The sequence below is a fragment of the Scyliorhinus canicula genome, chromosome 12, assembly GCF_902713615.1.
Source record: "Scyliorhinus canicula chromosome 12, sScyCan1.1, whole genome shotgun sequence".
NCBI lineage: Eukaryota > Metazoa > Chordata > Chondrichthyes > Carcharhiniformes > Scyliorhinidae > Scyliorhinus > Scyliorhinus canicula.
The window spans coordinates 141,263,178-141,288,029 of NC_052157.1; the positions used below are offsets into that span (position 1 = coordinate 141,263,178).

The 24,852-nt window shown below is 48.5% G+C and overlaps 1 protein-coding gene across 1 annotated transcript in view; it reads right to left on the reverse strand.

Annotated features, from left to right (window-relative positions):
* LOC119975270 (EF-hand calcium-binding domain-containing protein 5-like) overlaps positions 1 to 24,852 on the reverse strand; it is a 223,194-nt gene that overhangs the window by 11,159 nt on the left and 187,183 nt on the right. The window contains exons 17-19 of the mRNA XM_038814978.1: positions 21,632 to 21,882; positions 18,080 to 18,300; positions 10,087 to 10,180 (exon numbers count right to left, since the gene is read on the reverse strand). Coding sequence (XP_038670906.1) covers positions 10,087 to 10,180; positions 18,080 to 18,300; positions 21,632 to 21,882 — 566 coding nt within the window. The remainder of the gene's footprint in view (positions 1 to 10,086; positions 10,181 to 18,079; positions 18,301 to 21,631; positions 21,883 to 24,852) is intronic.

Below are 24,852 nucleotides of genomic sequence, written 5' to 3' on the forward strand. Positions count from 1 at the left end.
GAATCAGGGCGTGGAAGACAGCAGGCCGCCTCCACATCAGATGTGCATCCTGGGGACACATCTGGATATAGTGGGAGGGTAGAAAAGGTGAAGGAATTGTAGGAACACAGCGTGAGCATGGGTGATGTTCGGCACTAGTATCTAGGGAACACTGTCATTTGTGTAATTTTGAGATGGTATTTTGTTCTCCCAACTTTGATGGTGGATTAAAAGTGGTAGAGTTTCCACACTGAGCTATGCTGGGAACTAAATCTGCATTCATTAGCATCTAATGAATGTTCATCACAGGGTCGACTTGTCAGATTTACATTCCCCCATCCAAATTAAATACCCTGTAGTCTGTTTTACAACTTTATATAAGTGGCACACACTTGGTGGGCTTCAGCCATCGATGACATGGAGGTCAGGAGACATTGCTTTTGCCTTGCTTTATTACATTGCTGTGAGAAATCTGGTTCTCGTAGCACAACCTGTGCCAAGACTGTGGGGAAGGATGAGATGGAGGCAAGACTGACAGTTGGGGAGACAGGCGTGGAGCACAAGAAGGGAGTGGGGGAGAAGAAGCAGGAGGAGGAGGGGAACAGAAGAGGGAAGGGGGTGATGTAGGCAGGGCTAGGGAATGGTCAAAGAGAGTGGAGTTGTGAAAAACATCCCTGGGGCAAGAGTTGTAAGACTGTCCAAGGAAGAGTTTGAGTCTGTCCTGGAGCTGAGGCCATACTGTCAGGAGAATATTGAAGAGACTGTCCTGCGGTTGAGGCTATGATGTCGGGAGCATATTGAAGAGACCATCCTGGGCTGAGGCCTCGCACTCTGTCGGGGGCATATTGAAGAGAGACCGTCCTGGGACTGAGGCCACACATTCTGTCGGGGGCATATTGAAGAGACCTACCTCGGGCTGGATTGACCGTATTAGGTGGCTCTGCATTGTATGCATGTCTTGGTTTTGGTCTGGGAAGAGGAAGGCCTCCCTGGGCAGTGACAGCTGAGCACAATATGGTTTGCAGGATGTGGTCACTCACCTCGACATATGGTCCTGGAGTTTGAGTCATGGTGTTGTGAGGTAAAAGGCACAAGAATGTTCAGGGGAAGCATCTGGATCCTACAGGTTGGCAGCTGAAAAGTCATGAGGTTGTATCGGATGGTCTCATATTTGCTGGGTTGGGGGGGGGGTCCAAAAAGTAAGGATGCATGTGGCCTCAGGAGGAGGCGGTGTCAGGTCGACAAATGGCATAGGGATACCAAAACTAAAGGGTTTGGGGGAGTCAGGAATATGATTGGGTCAAGGGTAATAGAGAGGTTGGTTAGTGAAAGTGGGAATGGGAGTTAGGATGTGGTGATTATGGAGGAGGATGGGAGGATCATGGTGGGTTTAGGAAGTTGGAAGCTGGTCTAACAGGCAAAAGTCAGCATCATCATTTCCACATGACGCCATTTTACAAACAGGCTGGACAAAAGACAATTGGGGAGGAGTGTCTGGACATGCGGGACCTCAGCACAGCAATTTTCAGCCGATTGAAGGGGCACCTTATAAATTTCCTCCTCAAACCATGGAGAGCATGGCTCAACCGAATGCTGGACTTGAGGGTCTAATGCACGATGAACGAGCTGGGCACCTTTACTAATGTTGTGCATTCAGGCGAGATTCATTAAGTTTGACAGAAACAACAGGTTGTACAACGGCACCCAGTGTTCCCTACTCCCCCTCACAATTCCCTGTCACTCCACAGACCCCCCTGGGGGCCATCGCCAACGGCTCTATCGCTAGCGTGAACAAAAACGGCGTCAACGGACACCCTATCGTCTCATTCCATTATGCAGTCCAAAACTCTGTCAACTCATCTCATTTGTACATTCACTTGCCACCTGGGCTACATACAACAGACGCACCCACGCCACGAACTTCGGGCCAAACACAAACCCACCCAAAATTTTGAATAAATACCTCGACTCCATCCAATCGAAGGCCTTCTCCGCATCCAAAGAGACAATAACCTCCGGTACCTGCCCCCCTGAAGGAGTCCTAACCAGTCACAAGATCCTCAATAGAGCAGACTATTTGCCTCTTAAATATCCGTTTCCGATGTTTGGCCTGGTCAGGCAGGGCTCTCCAATACTCACGACGGAGATTGTCCGGCATCACTGTTTGCTGCATCCTGCACAACCTAGCACTACAAAGGAGGAATGTGTTGCAGAGGGAAACATAGAGGAGCTAGACTTCTCCATGGACAGGGAGGACATTGAGTGGGAAGAATCTGAAGAGGTTGAGCATACATAACAACCAAAGGAGAATGCCATTGCTTGGGTACGATGCAGCCGACATGCCAGTGCCAATCCCATAGTTGCAAGATTTCAAGAGGAATAAGATGAGAACATGTTTTCATGGTTGAAGTTCTCTTTAAGGTTTGATGCAAAAGGACACAATAAACGCTTTATTGTCAGGGCCAACATATCGATTGTCACTCTCACAAGGATCATGGAATCAGCATAAGTCACCCTCATCCATAACGATGATACCATCCTTGGAAACCTAGGGAACATGTGGCTGCTGTGGAATGTGATTAGTACGCCACTAACACATCGCCTCAAGTAACTACAACCATTGCATTAACAAGTCAGTGGCCTTCAAGTGGCTGAAGTGCCAGTTGGGATTTTCTGGTCCCGCTGACCAGGGGACAGGAAATTCCGGCCTGAAGTCAACGGACTTTTGACTGGTCTGTGAAATTTTCCATCCCGACTGAGGAGATTCTTGAGGCAAAATCTCGGCCACCATTGCACATGTGGAAGAACTCATGTCAGTATAATGGCAGGTTAGCAAGGCGGCGCTAACAGGAAAAATATTCATCAGCGGTTAGTGCTTGACGGTCTCGAAAGGAGCAACATCCAGACAGCAGTATCTCTCTAAACGCTATCTCTCATTGATGAATAATGCAGAGTCTCAGCTTTCTAAGCCCAAATATGCCTTTGGGCATCAGGATGCAATAATCTGTTACACTGCCGCATGCACTCAAAGCTGCAAGTTATTTTTACATTGTCCTCACAGAGTGGTACACATACTCACAACCCTGCATTCATTGGAAGCCTGTCAAGTCTCCATTCTGCATTGCCTTGGCATTTGGGAAGGATGTGGCCCAGTCAGTATTGACACAGCAGTCTGTCATGTGAGAGTGCCTTTAAGAATTGGATGTTTAAGCAATGTACCTTTAAGAAATGGAGCTGATCATATTACTGAAGTGATGTCACGGGGAGAGCTGAGCTCACGTCTGCTTTTTGGGAGTTTTAGTTACAGTTTAATGAAAACTTGGGTGCGGCTGTTAGCTGTATTGCTGGTGATCTCTGCCATGAAGGACTATCTCTTAATCCTTTGGTGAAATCGGAATTGTAAAAAGGTCTCAGTATTGAATATAAATCTAATGTGCTTCTGTTTGAAGGATTTATTAAGTCTTTTGGATGTTTGCACGATTGGGTAGTGTTGTATTATTTTCGGGGTTATCTTTGAAGTAGGGTGTTAAGAGATCCAATGTTTATTTAAAAGGTTAATTTGAGTTCATGGAATAAATATTGTTTTGTTTTAAAACCACGTGTCCATAATTGTAATACTACACCTGGGGAACAAGCCGTGTGCTTCAAAAGCAACAATCCATTTAAGGTGGGGGTTGGTTGAACTCCATGATACATTTTGGGGTTCTGAAAACACCTCCCCCATAACAAGTCAATGATAAATTCTTCTCCCCATAGATCCTGCTGAGCATTCAGGAGATGGATTGAAGCATCGTTTTCATAGGATTACAGTCCTCGATATTGTTGAGCTCAAAGCCATGATTTACTCCTCTTGCTCCATGTGGGAAGCTGGGAACATTTCCAGTGCCTAGGCCCAGCATGTGTGCAGGAAGTGTCTCCAGCTACAACTCCTGGAAGTCCAGGTTTCGGAGCTGATGTGGCGGCTGGCGCACTGTGGAGCATCCATGGGGTGAGAGTGTCATGGATAGCACGTATAGGGAGGTGGTCACATCGCAGGTTCAGACTCCATAGAGAGGCATGGAATGGGTGACCACCAGGCAGAGCGAGAACACTAGGCAAGCAGTGCAGGAATCGCCCCCTGGCCATTCCCCTGCAAAAACAGATATACCGCTTTGGGTGCTGTTGAGGGGAATGACCCCTCACGGGAAAGCAGCAACAGCTAGGTTGTTGCACCATGGGTGGTTCTGCTGCAAAGGGAAGGAGTAAAACTTGTGGGAATGCAATAGTTATAGAGGATTCAATTGCAGATAGGCATTTCTGTGGCTGCAAACGAGACTCCAGGATGGTATGTTGCCTCCCTGGTGCTCGGGTCAAGGATATCTCGGAGCGGTTACAGGACACTCTGGAGGGGGAGGGTGAACAGCCAGTGGACGTGGTGCACATTGGCACAAACGACATAGGTAAAAAAGGGACGAGGTCCTAAAAACAGAATATCGGGAATTAGGAAGAAAGTTCAGAAGTCGGACCTCAAAGGTAGTGATCTCAGGATTACTACCAGTGCCACGTGCTCGTTAGAGTAGAAATAACAGAGCCCAGTGGTGACAGCCACCCTCCAATCCTGGAACCAACTGCGGCAGCAATTTGGCCTGACCAAAATGTTGGACAAGGCTCCCATCTGCAACAACCATAGGTTCACACAAGCACTGACTGACACCACCTTCAAAAGGTGGAGGCAGGACGGGGGGACACTGACAGTCAGGGACCTATACACGGACGACAGGATCGCAACACTGGACGAACTGACATAGAAATTTCAGCTAGCTGGGGGGAACGAGCTACGGTACCTCCAGCTCAAAAACTTCCTACGAAAGGAGACCAGGACGTACCCACAACCGCCACGACAGACACGACTGGAAGACCTACTGGACGCAAGTATCCTAGAGAAAGGGAACTGTAGCAACTTGTATGACCGACTGGTAGAAAGGGACGACACCGTATTGGACGCAACAAGAAGGAAGTGGGAGGACGACCTGGGGACTGAGATAGGGTGGGGACTCTGGAGCGAAGCACTACATAGGGTCAACTCCACCTCCACGTGCGCAAGGCTCAGCCTGACGCAACTAAAAGTGGTACATAGAGCCCACTTAACAAGAAACCGTATGAGCAGGTTCTTCCTGGAGGTGGAGGACAGATGTGAACGGTGCCAAAGAGGCCCGGCCAACCACGCCCACATGTTCTGGTCTTGCCCCAGACTTGTGGAATACTGGACAGCCTTCTTCGAGGCTATGTCCAAAGTGGTGGGGGTGAGGGTGGAGCCATGCCCGATAGTGGCGGTCTTCGGGGTTTCAGACCAGCCAGATCTATTCCTGGGGAGGAGGGCGGACGCCCTTGCCTTTGCCTCCGTGATCGCCCACCGTAGAATCCTGTTTGGCTGGCAGTCAGCAGCACCGCCCAGAGCTGCAGACTGGCTGTCCGACCTCTTGGAATCTCTCCAAATGGAGAAAACCAAATTTGCCATCCGAGGGTCGGACGACGGCTTCCACAGAATGGGAGCCATTCATGCAATTGTTCCGGGACCTGTTTGTGGCCAACGTACAAGAGGAAGAATAGTCGGGTGGCCAAGAATCAGGGGAAAATGGTCGGGAATCGGGGGAAGGTAGCCGGGGGGGGGGCTACGGGTTCGTTATGGAGGTTTGATGGCTAGCTAAGGCCCAAAACCAAACTGTAAATAAATGCCTATAAACATGTGCCTCGGCCATATTGGGGAATGTAAAATATGTATGCCGGCTAAAGGGGGGACGGCCACAGTTGTTATTACGAAGATGCTTACCTGTAAATATATATGTTAATTTTTGCGTGTTTTTTTTTCTCTCTCTCTAATAATTTGTCATTTGTTCAATATAAAACAAGAAAACTCAATAAAAAACATTTATAAAAGAAAAAGAGTAGAAATAACAGGATATATCGAATGAATACGTGACTGCAGAGATGGTGTGAGGGGGAAGGTGTGAGATTCCTGGGGCATTGGGACAGTTTCTGGGGGAGGTTGGACCAGTCCAAACTGGACGAGTTACACTTGGGCAGGGCCGAGACCGATGTCCTCAGGGAGGTATTTGCTAGAGTGGCTGGGGAGGGTTTAAACTAAAAAGGATGGGAATCTGTGCAAGAAGTCAGAGGAGGGGGAATCAAGGACAAAAACAAGAGACAGAAAGGGGAATAAGAAAAGTGATAGGCAGAGAAACTAAGGGGCCAGATTCAAACAGGACCACAGTGAAAAATAATGAGAGTGGGACAAGTAATGTTAAAATGACAAGCCGAAAGGTTTTGTGTAATAAAGCGGATGACAGTGCCACCACAGGGCCATCGCTCTGGAGTGATGTTACACGGACCCTTGGAGGGGGGTCAGGGTGATTGGGAAGTGGGCGGTGTGATGGTGGGAGGGCATAGGGCTGAAATGAAAGGAAAGGGGAAATGGGGGGAATGGAAGAGGGGTATTGGGGGAGGGAGGGGTGATGGGGGAATGGGGAGCGCTATTGAGCTGACGGACACAGCCTTGTCATAGGAGAATATGGAGACGATGAGGGGCTCCCTGGTCCTCCTGGCATGTCGGACCCTCACTGCAGTCTGTCCTCTATCTTCCAGCTCTTCCTCACGGTCGTCCTCCGGTCCCACTTGCTTTGCTTCCTCCACCTCCTCCTCCAGCATGGCGTCCCCCTGCTGTGCCAGATTGTGGAGGGCATAGCAGACCACCACAGAGCAGGAGACCCTCTGGGGGGTGTACTGCAGGGCACCGTGTAAGGACACCCTTTGTGCAAGAACATTCAGAGGTGAAAATAAGTCGGTACGCTCCAGTACGACATACGGGTATAAAGTGGCTAAGGAAATGGGAATGTAGAAACACTGAGTGGGCAGCTGGATAGAGGTAATCCTTCAGTTTGGTTAAGAAATTGAATGGTTAACCCATTAAACTGTGATTAAAGGACTGAATTGTCAGGCAGAACTTAAGTCACTTGGCTGTAGTTAATTATGTTTTATTGTGTGGGGTGACAGTTCCTCTCAATTTCTGTATCGATATTTCACATCTTTCAGGCCTAACGACTGCTATAAAAACGGATCAATTAACTGATCTTATGTGAGGATTAGTTCAGGCAGAATGTGATGGATTTATTAAGTTCTTTCAGCAAATAATAGGCACTTCCACACATCTTGTACAGTTGGAACTTGAAATGCAGCACATTTCTTATGTGTGCTTTCATCTTGTCAATTGAATTATGAACAAGCACTAAACTCATTCATTATAGCTTACAGTGATGCTTTAACAACTTCCAGCACCAACAGTACCTGAGCCCAGAGACTTCAATGGTTGACTGATTGCTGTGTTCATAAGATTGATAAGTAATATTTTCAAAAGTGCAGTGCCACCTTTTTGAAGCTGAGCAGTTGTAAATCAGAACATTCCCAACACAGTGAGGGATTGTGGGCTTTTCCCGTTAGTCTTCTCTGACAGCAGATGGCTTGTTGTGAACCACTTTGGTTTCCAAAGATTCAGGGAGTGAGCCAGCACTGTTATTTGCGGATTATTGGCTGCATCAACCTGTCCAGTCCTTTTGATGCCTGTCCTGTCGAGACTCCTATATTTTGTTCAAACGTACCTTGGGGCAATGGATCGACAATCACGGAATACAGAAACAACAAGTTCAAAAAGAGTGGTTACTGATCAAAGAAATTGCCTTCCAGGCAGTAAATTATAACTAGTCAAATTTAGGACTCCTTATATTTTAAATGAGACTTGGCAGCTACTTCAGGATCTTTACAGGGGAAAAATACAAGGCTGATCCGAGTATTCGCTACCGTGTAGTTTGGAAACTTTTATATAATTATGTCACGAAGGCTTAGCTTTTGTAATGAAAAGCTAAGATCCTCTTGCTACAGATACAATGTGCTCTATTGTCAAGTTGTCCTTTGCAGTGTAGAAACTATGTTTGAACATATTTCCCTTATTCCAGAGTATTGGTAGTAGCTGTAAGTATCTAAGTCGTGCAAAGGGATCCATGAAGTTAAATGGCTAGGAGTGGTGGGGGGCTTGTGGTACAATCATACCAGTCAGAAACCCAAGTTACTTCCACCCCTGAAGAGCTTAAAGTGGCTGGAAGATATTCCCATTTGCTGGTAGCATCTAACATCCCTGTGGAGTCTAACGCTTAGACTGCCTGATGCCCTATTGAGAGTGTGAGTTTGGAGGGAGTAGACGTTTCACCTATGCTGGTGGCCCACCCACATCAACTCATTCATTCTATTCATGCATTGCAGGAAGGTCCTTTTTTGTTTGCCACCAGCGGTGATGTCCCTGACGATCTCCTCCTAGGCCTGCGTGGTCAGTTGGGGGATATCCTACTCCCACCCCGAGGGAAGATGACCTTCTGCCTTTCCTGGAAGGCCTGGAGGAGAATCCCCAGGGAAATCTCATTGAACCATGGAGCGGAGGATTTGGTTCTTTTGGACAACGTTAAGAACCAGAATGAAATAACACAGCATGCAGCGGCATGGTGGTACAGTGGTTAGCACGGCTGCCTCACAGCTCCAGTGTCCCAGGTTCAATTCTGGCCTCGGATGACTGTCTGTGCGAAGTCTGCACTTTCTCCCCGGGTCTGTGTGGGTTTCCTCCGGGTGCTCCGGTTTCCTCCCACAGTCCAAAGATGTGCGTGTTCGGTGGATTGGCCATGCTAAATTGCCCCTTAGTGCCCAAAAAGGTTAGATGGGGTTACTGGGTTAGAGGGATAGGGTGGAGGCATGGGCTCAGTAGGGTGCTCTTTCCAAGGGCCATGCAGCACTGTAAATTCTATGGTTCTAACATATCTGGCCTGCAGTGAGTGAATGATTGGGCGTGTGGTGTTTAAATATGGAGCAAGGACCTTCAGTCCTATGTGGTAATGGCAGAGCGACAAAAACCTGCCCGACACCCTACCATGGGATTCAAAGGTCTCCTCATTCATGCTTAATTAGAAAACTGAAAAGTAAAAGTCCCACGGCCCGCCATCTAGCAGCAATCATGTCAACCTTCCTGGCCATTACTGCCCTCAGTCTCCAGAATGGAAAATTCCGCAAAAACCTCAGTACAATACCACGGATCCCACTGTACTACTGAACCCAGCTCCCAAAAGCAGGGAGATGGTACCTTCAAGGCATTCTCTGAAGCAGGATTTTTAACTCAGTCTTTAAGTGCCAATGTAAAGATTCCTAATTAATGAACCGAGATGGAGATTCCATTGCAGTGCAAAACATACTAAGCACTCACATTAATTCTTCACCCTTACGTCATAGGTATGAAATGACATGTTATTAGCTGAAAAGAGTTTCGTATTGATCTAAATTTTACTTTGAGAGGAGAAAGATTCTCAGTTATTTTGCACTGAAAAATTCTGTACTGGAAAAATACTGGCAACATATATATTCAAAAAAGGAAGCAATAGGCTATTGATTATGAATGGTGAGATATCCAGCAGAACGCTCTTGACACAGTGAAACTAATCTCAAACTGTAAGATGAATTGAACAATTATTTTATGTCGCAAGGCTGCCACAACAATGAATACGAAGGTACAAAAAAAAACCCAGAATTGGGCAAATAATAGTTTGTACTCAGAAATTGTGCAAAATAATTTTCCTTGAAATTGAAACAAAATTCTTCAGTTCCATCCTGATGTTAAGCTTTATTTCGTCAGTCAAACTCACAGCCTCACAGAGCTGCCACGCTCACCACCCTAAATGGGCTATAGACTATAAAAGGAAGTACTTGCATTGTATACTGTTATATTACATTGTCAAAACATTCAGAGTACTTTTCATGGCGAATTTAGCCCTGATGTGCAGTAAATCAGTAAGCATAGTTGTAAAAACTCAATAAGGTTGCACTCGTGCAATGGAGTGGAGCAAGGTGGGAATGAAGATTTGGAGCTGTGGAGGTACAGTCCCGTATTCGCTCTCTCATTTAATGAGGCTCTCCACTGGGAGCAGAGCCTTGCTGAATTTGTCCATGTAATATTTATGGAAGTGAGTCTAAGACTATAATTCTATTCCATGGTGTGTGTGCTGATCATGCTTCATGCTCTATAAACACAGCACATCTTACCTCTAAAGTAGCGAGCCAAATGGTAGGTGTCTACGTGAGAAGTATTAACAGGGTCATAGGTGCAGATTTCATCAATTAAGTCATCGTTCACCCTCTGAGAAGAGAGGAGCAAACAAATATTAATGGGACAGAATTACAACACCGATGATGTTAGATCAGCATAACAATACTTCACAGGCGAGATTCTCCGTTCCCCGATGCCGATTTTAATCGGCAATCGGGCGGAGAACCCCTTTTGATGCCAAAATCAGGGGCGCCGCCTGTTTGACGCAGGTTTCGTATGCTCCACCCCCGCTGAAACGGTATCATCGTGCCGCACGTCGTTGGGACAGCGTGCCATCTGAAGGCCCTCAACCGATGCTCTGCCCCCGATGGGCCGAGTTCACGATGGTGCGGTTCACCTCTGGTCTCAGCCGTGAGGGAACCCAACGTGGTGGCTGCGGACTGCGTCCCGCGCCGCCACAATTGAGTGGGGGCTGTGCAGCTGGCTTCCGCGAGGGCTGGGGGGACTGGTAGTGGGTGGCCAGGTGTTGGCGAGGGTGGGGCCCGGGGGGGGGGGGGGGGGGGGGGGGGAAGGGGCACTATCTTGCAGGTCGGGTCCGCGCACCGCTGCAGGTTGTTGCCGTGCGCATGCGCGGTCACAGACCTGGCCATACTCCGGCCGTTCATTTCGTGGAGGCCGGGAGTTTTACATGGCGCGGCTGCTAGCCCGTCACCGGTCGCAGCATTGGTGAGGGGCCGCCGCCGATTCTTTTCAACATAAAACGGCACAGATCCTCCGCACTTTGCCTCAGAATCGGAGAATCTGGCCCAAGGTGTTACCAAGCTATTATATACGGAGGTCAAATATTTCTCTCATGTCAATCAGGTAACATCCAGGCCCTAACTGTCCAATTTTGCAGTGTGCCTGAAACATGAGGATTTTTTGCCCAAGAACAATACCGAGTTGATTTAAATTAAGATGACGTTATTAAATTCAGTTTACAAAAAGCTAAATCCACAGGAACAATAAATTTTGGGGAATGCACATGAGGCCCAGAAAAAGAGGGTGCTATCTTGCAACCACATCAGTTTTTAAGAATGAGCTCATTTAAGATTTTCCAGTAGCATTCGCACATGAGAGGAGGGGAATAATCCAGGAGCCCAGTTCATGATCACTATGCAGTGGCTGCTGATGGAAATTCGTGTGTGTATGGACGTGGGCACTCTGTGGGAGACATGGAGGGGTTTGAGCTCCAAGCAAGATTTCGGATCAAAGGAAGAGGCTTATAAGGATGTCATCGAACATGGTAAACCCAAGGACTGGGGGGAATTTAGAATCCAGCAAAGGATGACCAAGAAAGTAACCAAGGACAATTTGAATGCAAGCTCACGAGTGACACGAAGGTAAAAGCTTCTTTAGGCATTTGAAAAGGAAAAGATTATCTGGGACAAATGTAGCCCCAATACAGGTGGGGACAGGAAAGATTCTAGTGGAGAATGGGGAAATGGGGAAACAATTACTTTGTGTCAGTCTCGATAGAAGAAGATACGAAAAAGCTTCTTGTGAAACTGAGGTACTGAAAGAAATTAATATTAGTAACGAGGTAGTACTTGAAAAGTTAACTGGATTGAAGGATGACAAATCCCCTGGACCAGATGAGCTACATCCCAGAGTGTTGAAGGAGATGGTTATGGAGATAGTGGACGTATTGGTGGTTATCCTTCAAAATTGCATCGATTCTGCAAAGGTTCCTGTAGGCTGGAAAGTAGCCCACTATTTAATGAGGATGGGAGAGGTAGTGGGCAGCATAGGGGCAAGCACTGCTAGCTCACAGCACCAGGGACCCGGGTTCAATTCCAACCTTGGATCACGGTGTGAGTGGAGTTTGAACATTCTCCCCATGTCTGCATGTGTTTCCTCCGGGTGCTCTGGTTTCCTCCCACAGTCCAAAGATTTGCAGGTGAGGTGGATTGGCCATGATAACTTGTCCCTTAGTATCCAAAGACCAGGTGGGGTTATGAGGTTACAGGGAGGGGGAGGGGGAGTGGGCTCTTTCAGAGGGCCAGTGGCCTGCTTCTGCACTGTAGGGATTCTAGTATTCTGCGAATGGAGAACCACAGACCTGATAGTTTGACGTCCATGTTAGATAAAATGTGCGAACCTATTGTAAAGGATGTAATAAGTGGACACTTAGAAAATAATAATATGTTTGGGCAGAGTCAACATGATTTATGAAAGGTAAATGATGTATGAAAACCTATTAGAGTTTTTGAGGATATTACTTGTAGAGTAGCTAAAGGAGAACCAGTGAATGTGGTGTATTTGGATGCTTTTGATAAGGTCCCATAGAGGTGATCAGTAAACAAACTTATGGCACATGGGATTGGGGGGCTGTAATATACTCATATGGATTAAGAATTGGTTAGCAAACAGAAAGCAGAGGAGGAATAAATGGGTCATTCTCAGGATGGCAGGCTGTTACTGGTGGGGGTACCACAAGGATCAGTGCTTGGCCTACAGCTGTACACAATCGAAATAAATAAGCTGGATGTGGTGACCAGTTATAATATTTCCAGATTTGCTGATGACACAAAATTAGCTGGGATTGTAAATTATGAGGAGGATGCGAGGAGGCAACGAGTGGACTTGGACAAGCTAAGTGAATGGGCAAGAACATGGCAGATGAATATATAAGGTGAATATGTTTGAAGTTATCCACTTTGATAGGAAAAATACCAACACAATAGGCGGGATCTCGGTTTCCCAAAACTGATTTTGTAATCGGTGATCAGGTGGAGAATCCCTTTTGACCCCGAAATCGGGGGCGGTGCCTGTTTGACGCAGGTTTTATATACTCCGCCCCCTCTGAAACAGCATCATTACGACGACGCCGCATGCTGTTGGGATGGCCTCAGCACATCACCTCAGCATTCCCCCAATGCTCTGCCCCCGATGATCCGAATTCCCGACCGTGTGATTGACGTGTGGTATCAGTAGTCGGGAACCTGGCGTGGCGGCTGCAGGCTGTGCCCAGCGCTGCCACTGTTGGGTGGGAGCCGTGCTGCTGGCTAGGGTGGGGGTGGGGGGGGGGGGGGGGGGGTTGTGCTTCTGCATGGGCTGGGGGGACTGGTGGGGGATGGCCAGGGTGATGGCCAGGTGGGCACTATCTGGTAGGTCGGGGCCAATTTTTGCAATGTTAAACGCCACAGATCCTCCACACCCAGCCTCAGAAATGGAGAACCCAGCCCAGAGTATTTCTTAAATTTCTTCTGCTTTAAAAGTCACTCTGCTAAATCGCTGGCTTTTAAAGCAGACCAAGCAGGCCAGCAGCACGGTTCGATTCCCGTACCAGCCTCCCCGGACAGGCGCCGGAATGTGGCGACTAGGGGCTTTTCACAGTAACTTCATTGAAGCCTACTCGTGACAATAAGCGATTTTCATTTCATTTTCATTTCATTTCATTTCATTCAAATGGTAAAAGCTTGGGGAATATTGATGTCCAAAGGGACCTGGGAGTCCTTGTTCATGAGCCACTAAAAGCTAGCATGCAGGAGCAACAAACCATAAGGAAGATAAATGGTAAATTGGTTTTCATTGCAAGGGTTTTTGAGTACAGGAGTAAAGATGTCTCGTTACAATTGTATAGGGCGGTGTTGAGACTGCACCTGGATTATTGTGTACAGTTTTACTTCCTGTTGGCAGTGATTCCTGCTCAAAGAGTTCATAAAATTCCTAGGGCGCAGAAGGAGGCCAATCGTCCCACGGAGTCGGCACCGAGCCACTCCGTCCTATACCCGTAATCCCGTAAACTGACTTGCACATCTTTGGGCAATTTAGCAGGGCCAATCCACCTAACCTGCGCATCTTTGGACTGTCGGAGGAAACCGGAGCACCGGAGAAAACCCATATAGACACGGGGAGAACGGGCAAACTCCACACAGACAGTCACCCAAGGTCAGGATCGAACCCGGGTCCCTGGCGCTGCGAGGGAGCAGTGCTAACCACTGTGCCACCAGCCCGCCAAAGGAATTTCTTCACTCAGGGGCGGTGAATCGTTGGAATTCTCCACCCCAGAGGTCTGCGGAAGGTCAATCATTGAGCATGTTCAAAACAGATATCAATATAATTCTGCAGTCCAATGACATCAAGGGATATGGAGATAATGCAGGGAAGTGACATTGAGGTAAATGATAGTCATGGTCTAATCGAATGAGCGAGGTGGCTCGATGCGTGAATGGCCCATTCCTGTTCCTACGTTTCTCACATTCGCTGGATTAATACCAAGCCTCTGGATCATGAATCCAATAAGTCTCTATGATTCTGGAACATAACCAAGTGGCAATCTCTAAAATAAAGACAAAAGTTCTGTAACAACTAAGCAGGTCAGGCAGCGTCTGTGGAGAGAAACAAAATTGATGTTCCAGGGCGAGAGATTTTAATCAGGACATCAAAATATTGCATCCATGGTATTTTGCTCTGCTACCCTAAATGAAAAATTTAGATATGCACACTTATCCCGCTTTCAAGAAATCCTCCACGAGCAGGTGTTTGGCTGGAATGGCAGAAACTGCCATTTATATGGGGGGGGGGGGGGAAATTTCCAGGCCCTTTCGACATGGACAGAAATCCTGTCATGGCCGCTAACTCCCTCGAGAGGCCAAAAACAAAAATTGCCCTGGCAAGAACTCACAACCCGATGTTCCAGAGTCCTCCCTACTGATGTAACCACTGGTTACCTGATTATCCTAAATTTAAATAAGCTTAAACGGCGAAATGAGGTTGCTTCTGGGGGTGTCAGGTGTTCCACCCCGCCGGCACGTTGTCACGTCGGCGGGAATCACTACTGGTTTCCTAAAACTGAAACCAGTCATGGTGACCACGCCGGGGCTCAGAGGTGAGCTTAGCCCCCGGGTGGTCAGGGACATGCCTGGCAGTGCGATTGTGGCAGTGTCAACCTTGGCATAGCCATGTTGGCACTACCAGGTGGCAGGTTCAGGGGCCTAGCCTCCAGGGAACTCCATTGAGGGAGGGAAGGGTAATTCACACTATGTGGGGATACCAGCAATGTAAACTCCAATGACGGTGATGGTGGTTGAGTGGGTAAGCACTGAAGCCCCAATGCCGGTGATGGTAGAGGTGAGGGGCGGGGTGGGGTCAGTGAGGCCCCAATGCCAGTGATGGCAGTGGTGAGGAGTGGGGTGGGGTCAGTGAGGCCCCAATGCCAGTGATGGCAGTGGTGAGGAGTGGGGTGGGGTCAGTAAAGCCCAAACGCTGGTGATGGTGGAGGTGAATAGTGGGCCGGGGTCACTGAACCTCCGATGCCGGCAATAGTGATGGCGGAACCTTTACTTTCACTTTGAGATTGGGGCACCCTTTGTGAAGCAGGGCAAGCTAATCCCTGTCGAACCGGACTTGCTGGTTCTATGAAGATCATCCTGAGTGACAGTGCAGAAGAATCCTTCCCCAACTCTGCTTTTGGAATTCCTACAGTGCAGAAGGAGGCCATTCGGCCCATCAGGTCTGCACCGAATGTCTGACAGAACAACCCACCCATGTCCGCTCCCCCTCCCTATCCCCGTAACCCCATCTAACCGGCACATCTTTGGACACTAAGGGGCAATTGAGCATGGGCCAATCCATCTAACCTGCACATATTTGGACCTGGGAGGAAACTGGAGCACCCGGAGGAAACCCACGCAGACACGAAGAGAATGTACAAACTCCACACAGTGATCCAAGGCCGGGTTTGAACCCAGGTCGCTGGTGCTGCGAGGCAGCAGTGCTAGCCACTGTGCCACCATGCTGCCCGATAAAGTGGCAGAAGACCTGGAGAAAAGGTCTGGCTGTTCTTAGTCAGAATCTTTGGCACTTTTTCTGAAAGTTCTGCCAGTAGCGTCTTCAAACTAGTAAAGCATCCCAAGGTGCCCATTAGTGCATCTTAGTAACATAGGAGGCAGCTATTTGGCCCATTGAGCCTGTTCCACCATTCAATTCGATCATGATGGATCATCTACCTCAACACCACTTTCCTGCGCTATCCCCATATTCTTTGTGAGAGTAATATGAGTTGAAATTGAATGCACAGCTAGTTCAAAGGTCAGATTTTAATGCCTTGCCAACTTTCTCCCTCTCCCCCTTCTGAAGTCTCTCCCTCCTGCGCCTCCTGTGGTCATTATTCAAGTGTGAGCTTTGGGGTTGAGTGGGTCAGCTCGGCAGTAATGGGAAGGGGTCATCAAAGCTAAAACACGCACAACAGGTTTCATTGGAAGAGTGAGGATAGAACATAGAACAGTACAGCACAGAACAGGCCCTTCGGCCCTCAATGTTGTGCCGAGCCATGATCACCCTACTCAAACCCACGTATCCACCCTATACCCGTAACCCAACAACACCCCCCCTTAACCTTACTTTTATTAGGACACTACGGGCAATTTAGCATGGCCAATCCATCTAACCCGCACATCTTTGGACTGTGGGAGGAAACCGGAGCACCCGGAGGAAACCCACGCACACAGGGGGAGGACGTGCAGACTCCACACAGACAGTGACCCAGCCGGGAATCGAACCTGGGACCCTGGAGCTGTGAAGCATTTATGCTAACCACCATGCTACCCTGCTGCCCCGATTATAGCGGTCCCACATAGATCAGTATGGGCTGACTTTATACAAACTGTGTTGGCCTATACCAGGGATTCCCAATCTGGATTTTGCGAGAGGCCTCCTGGAGTTCAGTGGTTGCTCAGAGTGCCATGTGACAAAGATTGGCACAAAGCCAATATTTATTTAATAACTGAAAAATAGAAGCGCTCAAAATGAAATGAGGGCAATAGTCAGGTAAAGAAAACCATTGTATTAAAGGTTCAAAGAAACAGAATTGGGGGGGGGGGGGGGGCAACAGCCGCAAATTGAATGAAAACCAGAAAAAGCAAATTGTCCAATCAGAGGCCAGCGTCTCTGAGCTTTGGGAGCTTGCCTATTAGCAACCAGTTCATGTGGAACTCCTGGCTCTGATTGGCTCCGATATTTTTGTTCTTTGGGCCCCAAGCAAAAAAGTGGGAGGCAGGGGCTAGGGTGGCTCAATAGCCAGAGGAGCAGAGCCGCCTTTGTGGCAAAGGAGAAAATAGTTGGCGAAGAGAAGTGCAGTGGAGGCAGTAGTCGAAGGAGCGGGAGGTGCAGCAGAGACCGTGGACGGCAAGGAAAATTCTAAGTAAGAGAAATTATGCTATCAAAGATTCCCAAAGGAGATGCTGATGTGATGTATAATAATAATCTTTAGTAGGCTTATATTACACCGCAAAGAAGTTACTGTGAAAGGCCCCTACTCACCACATTCCGCCGCCTGTTCGGGTACACAGAGGGAGAATTCAGAATGTCCAATTCACCTAACAAGCACATCTTTCGGGACTTATGGGAGGAAACCGGAGCACCCAGAGGAAACCCACACAGACACGGGGAGAATGTGCAGACTCCGTACAAAAAGGGACCCAAACCAGGTATCGAACCTGGGACCCTGGCGCTGTGAAGCAACTGTGCTAACCACCGTGCTACCCATGTGGTTCATAAGCGAGGGGCCATGGGAAAGGCTGATGTGGGGGGGGGGGGGCAATGTGTAGTGGATATGGGGAGGAGGGGAGCGGGAGAGGTTTCATCTGAGTGGGGCTATGGGAGAGGCAGCTCCGTGAGAGGGGCTAAGGGGAGGGGGGGGGGGCATACGCAAACCATGTAGCTTTATACATACAGCTAGAAAAGGCTTGTACACATTTTGTTTCTGTGTTCACATCATGGCAAGAAAGTGTCTTTGACATGATAAGAATGTTAAGGTTCCCCGATGCTCTCGGGAGGTCACTAGGGCTTCTGCTACGGAAACGTTTGGGGAGCTTGGTCCATGTGACTTACCCACTTGCTGCATACATTAACTAGGCCAGCAGGGGGAGCCAAGAATGAATTTTTTAACAAGCCATCATATCTATGCATTGCAGTGTTGGAATTGCCTTGTGCTTTTACTCATACTTGTCTGCATTGCCTCCAGCTGAGGTTATCCACATCCATTCCTGGGTGCAGTAGATACAACACAATCCTAAGGACTTCATGGGCCATTGTTGGTTTAATTTTGGAAGTCCTGAGCTCTTCAAGGGATTCTTCATTCAGGTCATTGATGGTTTCTTTCAGTTCTTGCAACATTAATTGATGAAACAGCAGCTTTGCCCGCTTTTCGTCATTATCACGATCCGCTGTTGGAAAGAGCAAAAGGAAGCAAGACTTTAATGAAAGGAAGAAAGCATTTGTGTCTGCCACTGTCCTGTAATCTCAATTCAAGCCACCGTGTTGTGTCCGGCGCGGAGTTGGGTGGTGATGGGTCAATCCCGGGAGAGCTCATTTGTCGTTTGGGGTTTGGTTTAAAAGCGGCAGTGTGGGTGGCTCGATGGAAAGGCGAACGATTAAGTGCGTCAATATTAAACCTGACCCAGCACTGTGTTTTGTGAAAATGGTGAAAGTATTAATGTTAGCGATGAGACCGGCACTCTGTGTCAAAGAAAAACTTGTTTATGATCCAGATTTGAGCTCCATCTCGTTCAAACTGGAAGTTGAAAAGTTTTGAGCTCATATTTCACCTAATATTTAGCGACTTGAAGTCAATTGTTGAAGTTCCTGGAACTCTTCAGGTTCCATGCATAGGATGGGAATAGAGGGATACGGACCCTGGAAGTGCAGAAAGTTTTAGTTTAGATGGGCATCATGGTCGGCGCAGGCTTGGAGGGCCGAAGGGCCTGTTCCTCGGCTGTTCTTTGCAGTTTAAAAAAAAAATCAAGTGAAACAGAGGTAGTCGGGCACTGAACACATCGATAAATACTTCTGATCAGCTGGGATTTAATCTGAAACAAGCTTCCTCGTTTCTAATGTAACTAATTTAACATTGAAAATGAAACAACATTTTCAGATTCGAACTTTCAGGCAGGAGGAAGAGTGATTATTGTTTTGTCTGTTTTTTATTTTTAAAAGAACATGCCTCAAGCCTCTAGTTGAACCAGGCTGGCCACACTTATTGGAGTGGGGATTCACTGGGGTGGAGTTCAGGGCCGTGTTTCACGTTTGCATGAAATCCATCGCCACTTACAAACACAGGCTTGCAAATAATTTGCCTCTTTAAACTGAAAATTGGGGGGGGGGGGAGGGAAATGCTTAAAATAACAAATGTTGGGTCCTTTAGTAGGAGGTATGTTAATGCTGCACAATAGTGGAACTTGTTCAACGTCAATATGTCACTATCACTTTTTTTAAAAAAAAATTTTATTGGAATTTTTTACAGAAAATATAAAAATATAACAAATAATAATATGCAACAAACTGCCCCATAACACCCGCAACTCCCCCGAACCGTAACAACACATGTATCCCCCCCCCCCCCCACCCCAACAAGAGAACTTAACCATAAATTAAAATTAAATAAATCAAATTTAAATAAAATAAACAAACATAGTCATCGTCCCCCCCATCCCCACCCCCCCGGGTAATATGTCACTATCACAGTTATCATTTGTGACCCTTGCCCGGATTAACATCGTCCCTTCTGATGGTGCTCCCTATGGAGGCTCGGCCAGGCTCATCCTCAAGGTGGGCCTGAAGAAGTTCGCCCAGCAGCAGGAGGCCAAGTCGGGGGGGCCGGCCGAGCCCCCTGCTGACCGAGGGCATACTCCAGGAGCTTGAACTGCGGCTGCTCAACACATTTGGCCTGCGGAGCCACCCTCAGCCCAGCACAGACCCAGTGATCCCACACCATATGATAGACCTGTACCGGCTGCACTCGACTGAGGAAGGGCAGACTGGATTGACCCTGCCCAGTTTCCCCAACAGGTCAGCCAGCCACGCCAACGCAGTCAGCAGCTTCCACCGTGAAGGTAGGACATAAGGGTGAGCTCAGGGGTGTAGAAACATTTGAGACCTCTAAATATCCTGACTGCATTAATTCGGGGGATGTGGATTAATGCAGTCGGGAAATACCTGGACAGAGCCTGGCCCCAATAACAACACACATGTATTCCATGCACATACAATAGACAGCCACACGCGTAGCACATTTATACATGGGGCTGGATACTCCATTCAGCGACGCTAGAATCGTTTAATACGATTGGACAGAGAATTGGGTGTCAGCTGAAAATCGTGGTTGGTGCCAGGCGCCAAATGGAATGCCAAGCTCCGGCCCCTCGACAATAGTGTGAATGCGTTCCACACCGAACGGCGGTGTGGACATTTGCATTGTACAGTAAAGGCCATTGGCATATCATTAGCAGGCCCGAACCGGCGTTTTCCGGCCCTTCCGTGATGCTCCGCCAGGAGGAATTACCGATGGGGAGGTTCGCTTGAGTTATTTAAAATCGGGAATTAGGTGCTGTGGCTGCTGAGGGTGTGAGAGAGGCTACAAACAGTCTCCAACATTTCTATACTGTGCTGACAGTTGTGCCGCTGACGGACGGACGGACGGGGGGGGGGGGGGGGGGTCGTCTGCCAGAGCCAGGGGGAATAACGGGGGGTGGCTAGGAATGGGGCTGTGGAGTCAGGATGGCCTTGTACGGACTGCCATTGCCACAACCTGCAAGGCAGCCATGCGACTGCACACGCCGCTGACTGCCCCCGGGAACTTAGTGCCATGCGTTAAATGGTTGTCCCCCCCCGTGGCCCCCCCCCCCAAGCCACCCCCCGAGGTAACCTCTGGCCCCAGCTGGCCCACTAATGTGATGGGCATGCTGTAGCGCAACCAGATGGGGTGAGGGTCTACATGGCGCCGTTGCGAGCCCATTTATGGGATCTGAATCACTCTGGGACTGGCACCGCTTTCGTCCAAGTAGAACACGCGCGATTCAGTCCCGCCGTCAGCACTTAGACTCTGAAACGGAGAATCCGGCCCATGGTGTTTGCTTTATGTATTCTCCAGATCATTGACAATGGAATGGGATTTTGCGACTACCCAAAACTACCAGACCGGTTGCAGCAAGAGATCTTGACCTGCGATGACTCCGGAGTGAACTGATGCATTGGAATTTGATGCCATTGGGGGCAGGGTTTGACGTCATGGGGCGGGGCTTGATGCCATTGGGAGCACAGCTTGACGTCAATGGGGATGGTTCTCAGGCCACCAGGGGACGGGCGTGACATGGGGGTCCCGCAAAGAGGGAGGAGCCACAAAGCCCCCAAAAGTGTAAGTCAGCCTCGGCTTGTAAATGGAAATGACAATCATCCTTTCTGTCAGCAAGCAAGTTGGATTCATGGAATGGGTACAGCACAGAAGAAGGCCACCTGGCCAGCCCTCTTGTAAAAGCAATTCAGCTAGTCCCACTCTGTCGCCTTTTCCCTGTAGCGCTACAGTTTTGTGCTCCAGATAATTATCCAATTCCCCTTTGATAGATATGATTGAATCTGTCACCACCACCCCCCTCAGACTGTGCATTCTAGATCATAACCACACTGACTTCCAGTTTGAAACAATGCATCGACCCCAGCTGGTTCACACTCTTGCCATGTTGTTGCTCTTGATTCCCAAAAGTAACAAATGCAAATCACTACCTAGAATCCATATCTGTGGTATCCCAGAAGCCTCCTTTTCAATTATTTTGCAAGCATCATGAAGAATCTTCAGCATCTTCCGCAGGCTGTTATACTCGTGAGCCATGAGTTGTTTTTGCTCGCCCATATCAATATCAAGCATTGCAAGAGCTCTCCCTGTCAAGTCTCGCAGAGGGACACAGATATGCTTTCCTTTATATGTATAAATGTAAAGCACTTCTGAGGTATCGGTACACCTGAACAGGTAGTTTCTGAATGAAAAAGATACTGAATATTAGTTTAAAATTGGGCAACATATTTGATGCAGAGAAACCAGCTAGGTTATTGTCTGACTGCTACGAAACAGATGATAACTCGTTGAAGGGGACTTTTGCATCGTCTGTGTACTTGGCCTCCACTTTGATCTGCATGAATGCAGTAGGCACACCACCAACTGTTACCAGTAACTGGAGACAGGAGCCAGAAATTGTCTTGGATTGTAATTATCTTCAAACTCTGGGAGAGGAGGAAAATCCATGCTGAAAGACAACTTGCCTCTGACCACCCCCCCCCCCCCCCACCCCCCCACCCCCCCACCCCCCATGCCCCCTACTATTGTTTGGATTCTGCTCAGTTCAGCCTGGCTGTATGTGCAACCAGAGATGGATATAAGGTCGGTGTTAGTTAAACCCAACTGCGTAGCTCAACCACGGTCTGTTCCTCTTTCACTGGTAACCAGGAGGTAGTCTGTCTCTCCATAACATTGCTTCTTAAGTGGAAAGGCAAAAAAGGGTTTCATTAGTTAGCTCTGCTGCCTGGCACTTTTTATTGCTCATTTTGTTTTATCAAATGCTTGCTTTTTAAAATTATCAATTTATTGCATTGATTTTTTTTTTTGCTCACTTAAGTGTTTTATGTTTTCTTCATAGGCTAACTTTTCTTTTGAAAGTGACAGGCAGTGTTGTGCCAAATCAGATCTCAGGCAGCTGCCGCTGGTTTCCTTGTTGAAAGGAGATGAAAGGCTTACAAGAAGTCTGATTATTTTTTGGAAGACTGGCAAAAGGGTTATCTTTGCTCCAATAGAAATGGGAAGTGTTGGGAATGCTCAGCATGTCTGGCAGTAGAGGGAAACCGAGGTCAGTGACCCCCCTCATCAGAACTAGTGAAGATCGTGAACCTGAAAAATTAGCTCTGTTTTTGGCCCTCTATAGAACATAGAACATTACAGCGCAGTACAGGCCCTTCGGCCCTCGATGTTGCGCCGACCTGTTATAGATGCGACACTGCCTGCTAAATATTTCCAGAATTTTCAGTTTATATTTCAGATTTACAGCATCGCAGTACTTTGCTCTCCTATTATATACCCCATGCTGGGAATTTGCAAGTGTGGTTAATATCAATTTGAAATGAGAAAATATTTACCATTCAATATAAAGTGTCATTTTTCTGTCAAAGAAGCTTGTATGGATGGAAGTAGCACATTATTGCAGGTGAATTCATTGGTGCTATTTTACTGGAAGATTTTTCTGCCTTTTCTAAATTTGGAAGCGAAACCATAAATCGCGCATCAATTGAATATGTCACTGACAGCTCAAGATATTTTCAGTTGTACATGGGATTGTTGTTTGCAGTGTTTGTGAAGTTTGAGGTGGTACGGTAGCACTGTTTCTTCACAGCGCCAGGGTCCCAGGTTCGATTCCTGGCTTGGGTCACTGTCTGTGCGGAGTCTGCAGGTTCTCCCTGTGTCTGTGGGGGTTTCCTACAGGTGCTCCGGTTTCCTCCCACAAGTCCCGAAAGACGTACTGTTAGGTGAATTGGACATTCTGCATTCTCCCTCAGCGTACCCGAACAGGCGCCGGAGTGTGGCAACTAGGGGCTTTTAGCAGCGACAGAAGCGGAGGGCAGCCTTTAACTGGGTGAAAGAGGTGCTGAAGGACAAGGATCTGTGGGTCGGAGTGGTGTTACGTTGAGAGGTAAGAGTCACGTTGGGTTCGAAGGACCATTATTTGGAGTCACCGGAGCGGGCCGAGGCCTTCGTCATGGAACAAGGACTTGGAATGGTTTGAGTAGGGTTAGTGAGCGGATTTTATCTTTCAGTACAGATTGAGCTGGGTCAATTGTAAATATTGTAATATTGTGGGTTATGTTTGTTTTCTCTTTGTGGCCTTGTTGTTTGCTCTGGACGGTGGGTGGGGTTTTTTGTCAATTTCTTTCTCTTTAGGAGATTAGGGGGATAGTAGGTTGAGGTTTTTTTTTGATATGGTCATTAGAGGGAAGGACAACCATAGTGTTATCTTGGGACTTGGATATGGGAGAAGGGGCCATGGGCGGCGGGATGGGGGAGAGAATCACAGGCCTTTGTTCTGGTTGTTTTTTGGGGTTGGACCTGGGGGGGGGGGGGGGGGTGCTAAGAGTTCGGCTAGTTATCGGGACTGGTGTGGGGGGAGGGGCTGTGACTTGTTAGGCCAGTTAAGCGAGTCTCAGTGAGTCGAGAGAGTGTGGATGGGACATGGAGGAGGTTAGTGGGTCAGCGTTCCCGACTTGGGGGGGGGGGGGGGGGGGGGGGGGGGGATAGGGGCTAGCAGTGATCAGAAGTTTTTCTTTGTCTCACCCTTGGGCGGGGCATGTCACCATAAAACTGTCGGCGAATGCATGACCTATCACGTGTGTAATGGCTGACTCGAGGTTGAGGGGGAGTGGTGAGAATTCCCAGACACGGTTAGTCACCTGGGCCGGGATTTCTCCCTTACCCGGCGGGGCGGGGGGTCCCGGCGTAGCGGAGTGGCGCCAACCATTCCGGCGTCGGGCCTCCCCAAAGGGTGCGGAATTCTCCGCGTGCTGGAGTGGTTGGCGCCACACCGGCTGGCGTCGGGGCAGGCCGAAAGGCCTTCGCCGGTTCGCGCATGCGCCGGTGTGCCAGCTGCCACTGACGTCACCACCGGCGCATGCGCGGTAGGGGGGTTCTTGTCCGCCTCCGCCATGGTGGAGGTCGTGGCGGCGGCGCAAGAAAATGAGTGCCCCCACGGCACTGGCCCGCCGGCCGATCGGGGCCCACATGTGATAGGTCATGCATTCGCCGACAGCTCGCAGGCCCCAGGTCCTCCAAATATGGTGACATGCCCCGCCCAAGGGTGAGACAAAGAAAAACTTCTGATCACTGCTAGCCCCTATCAACCCCCCCCTCCCCCCAAGTTGGGAGCGTTGACCCACTAACCTCCTCCATGTCCCATCCACACTCTCTC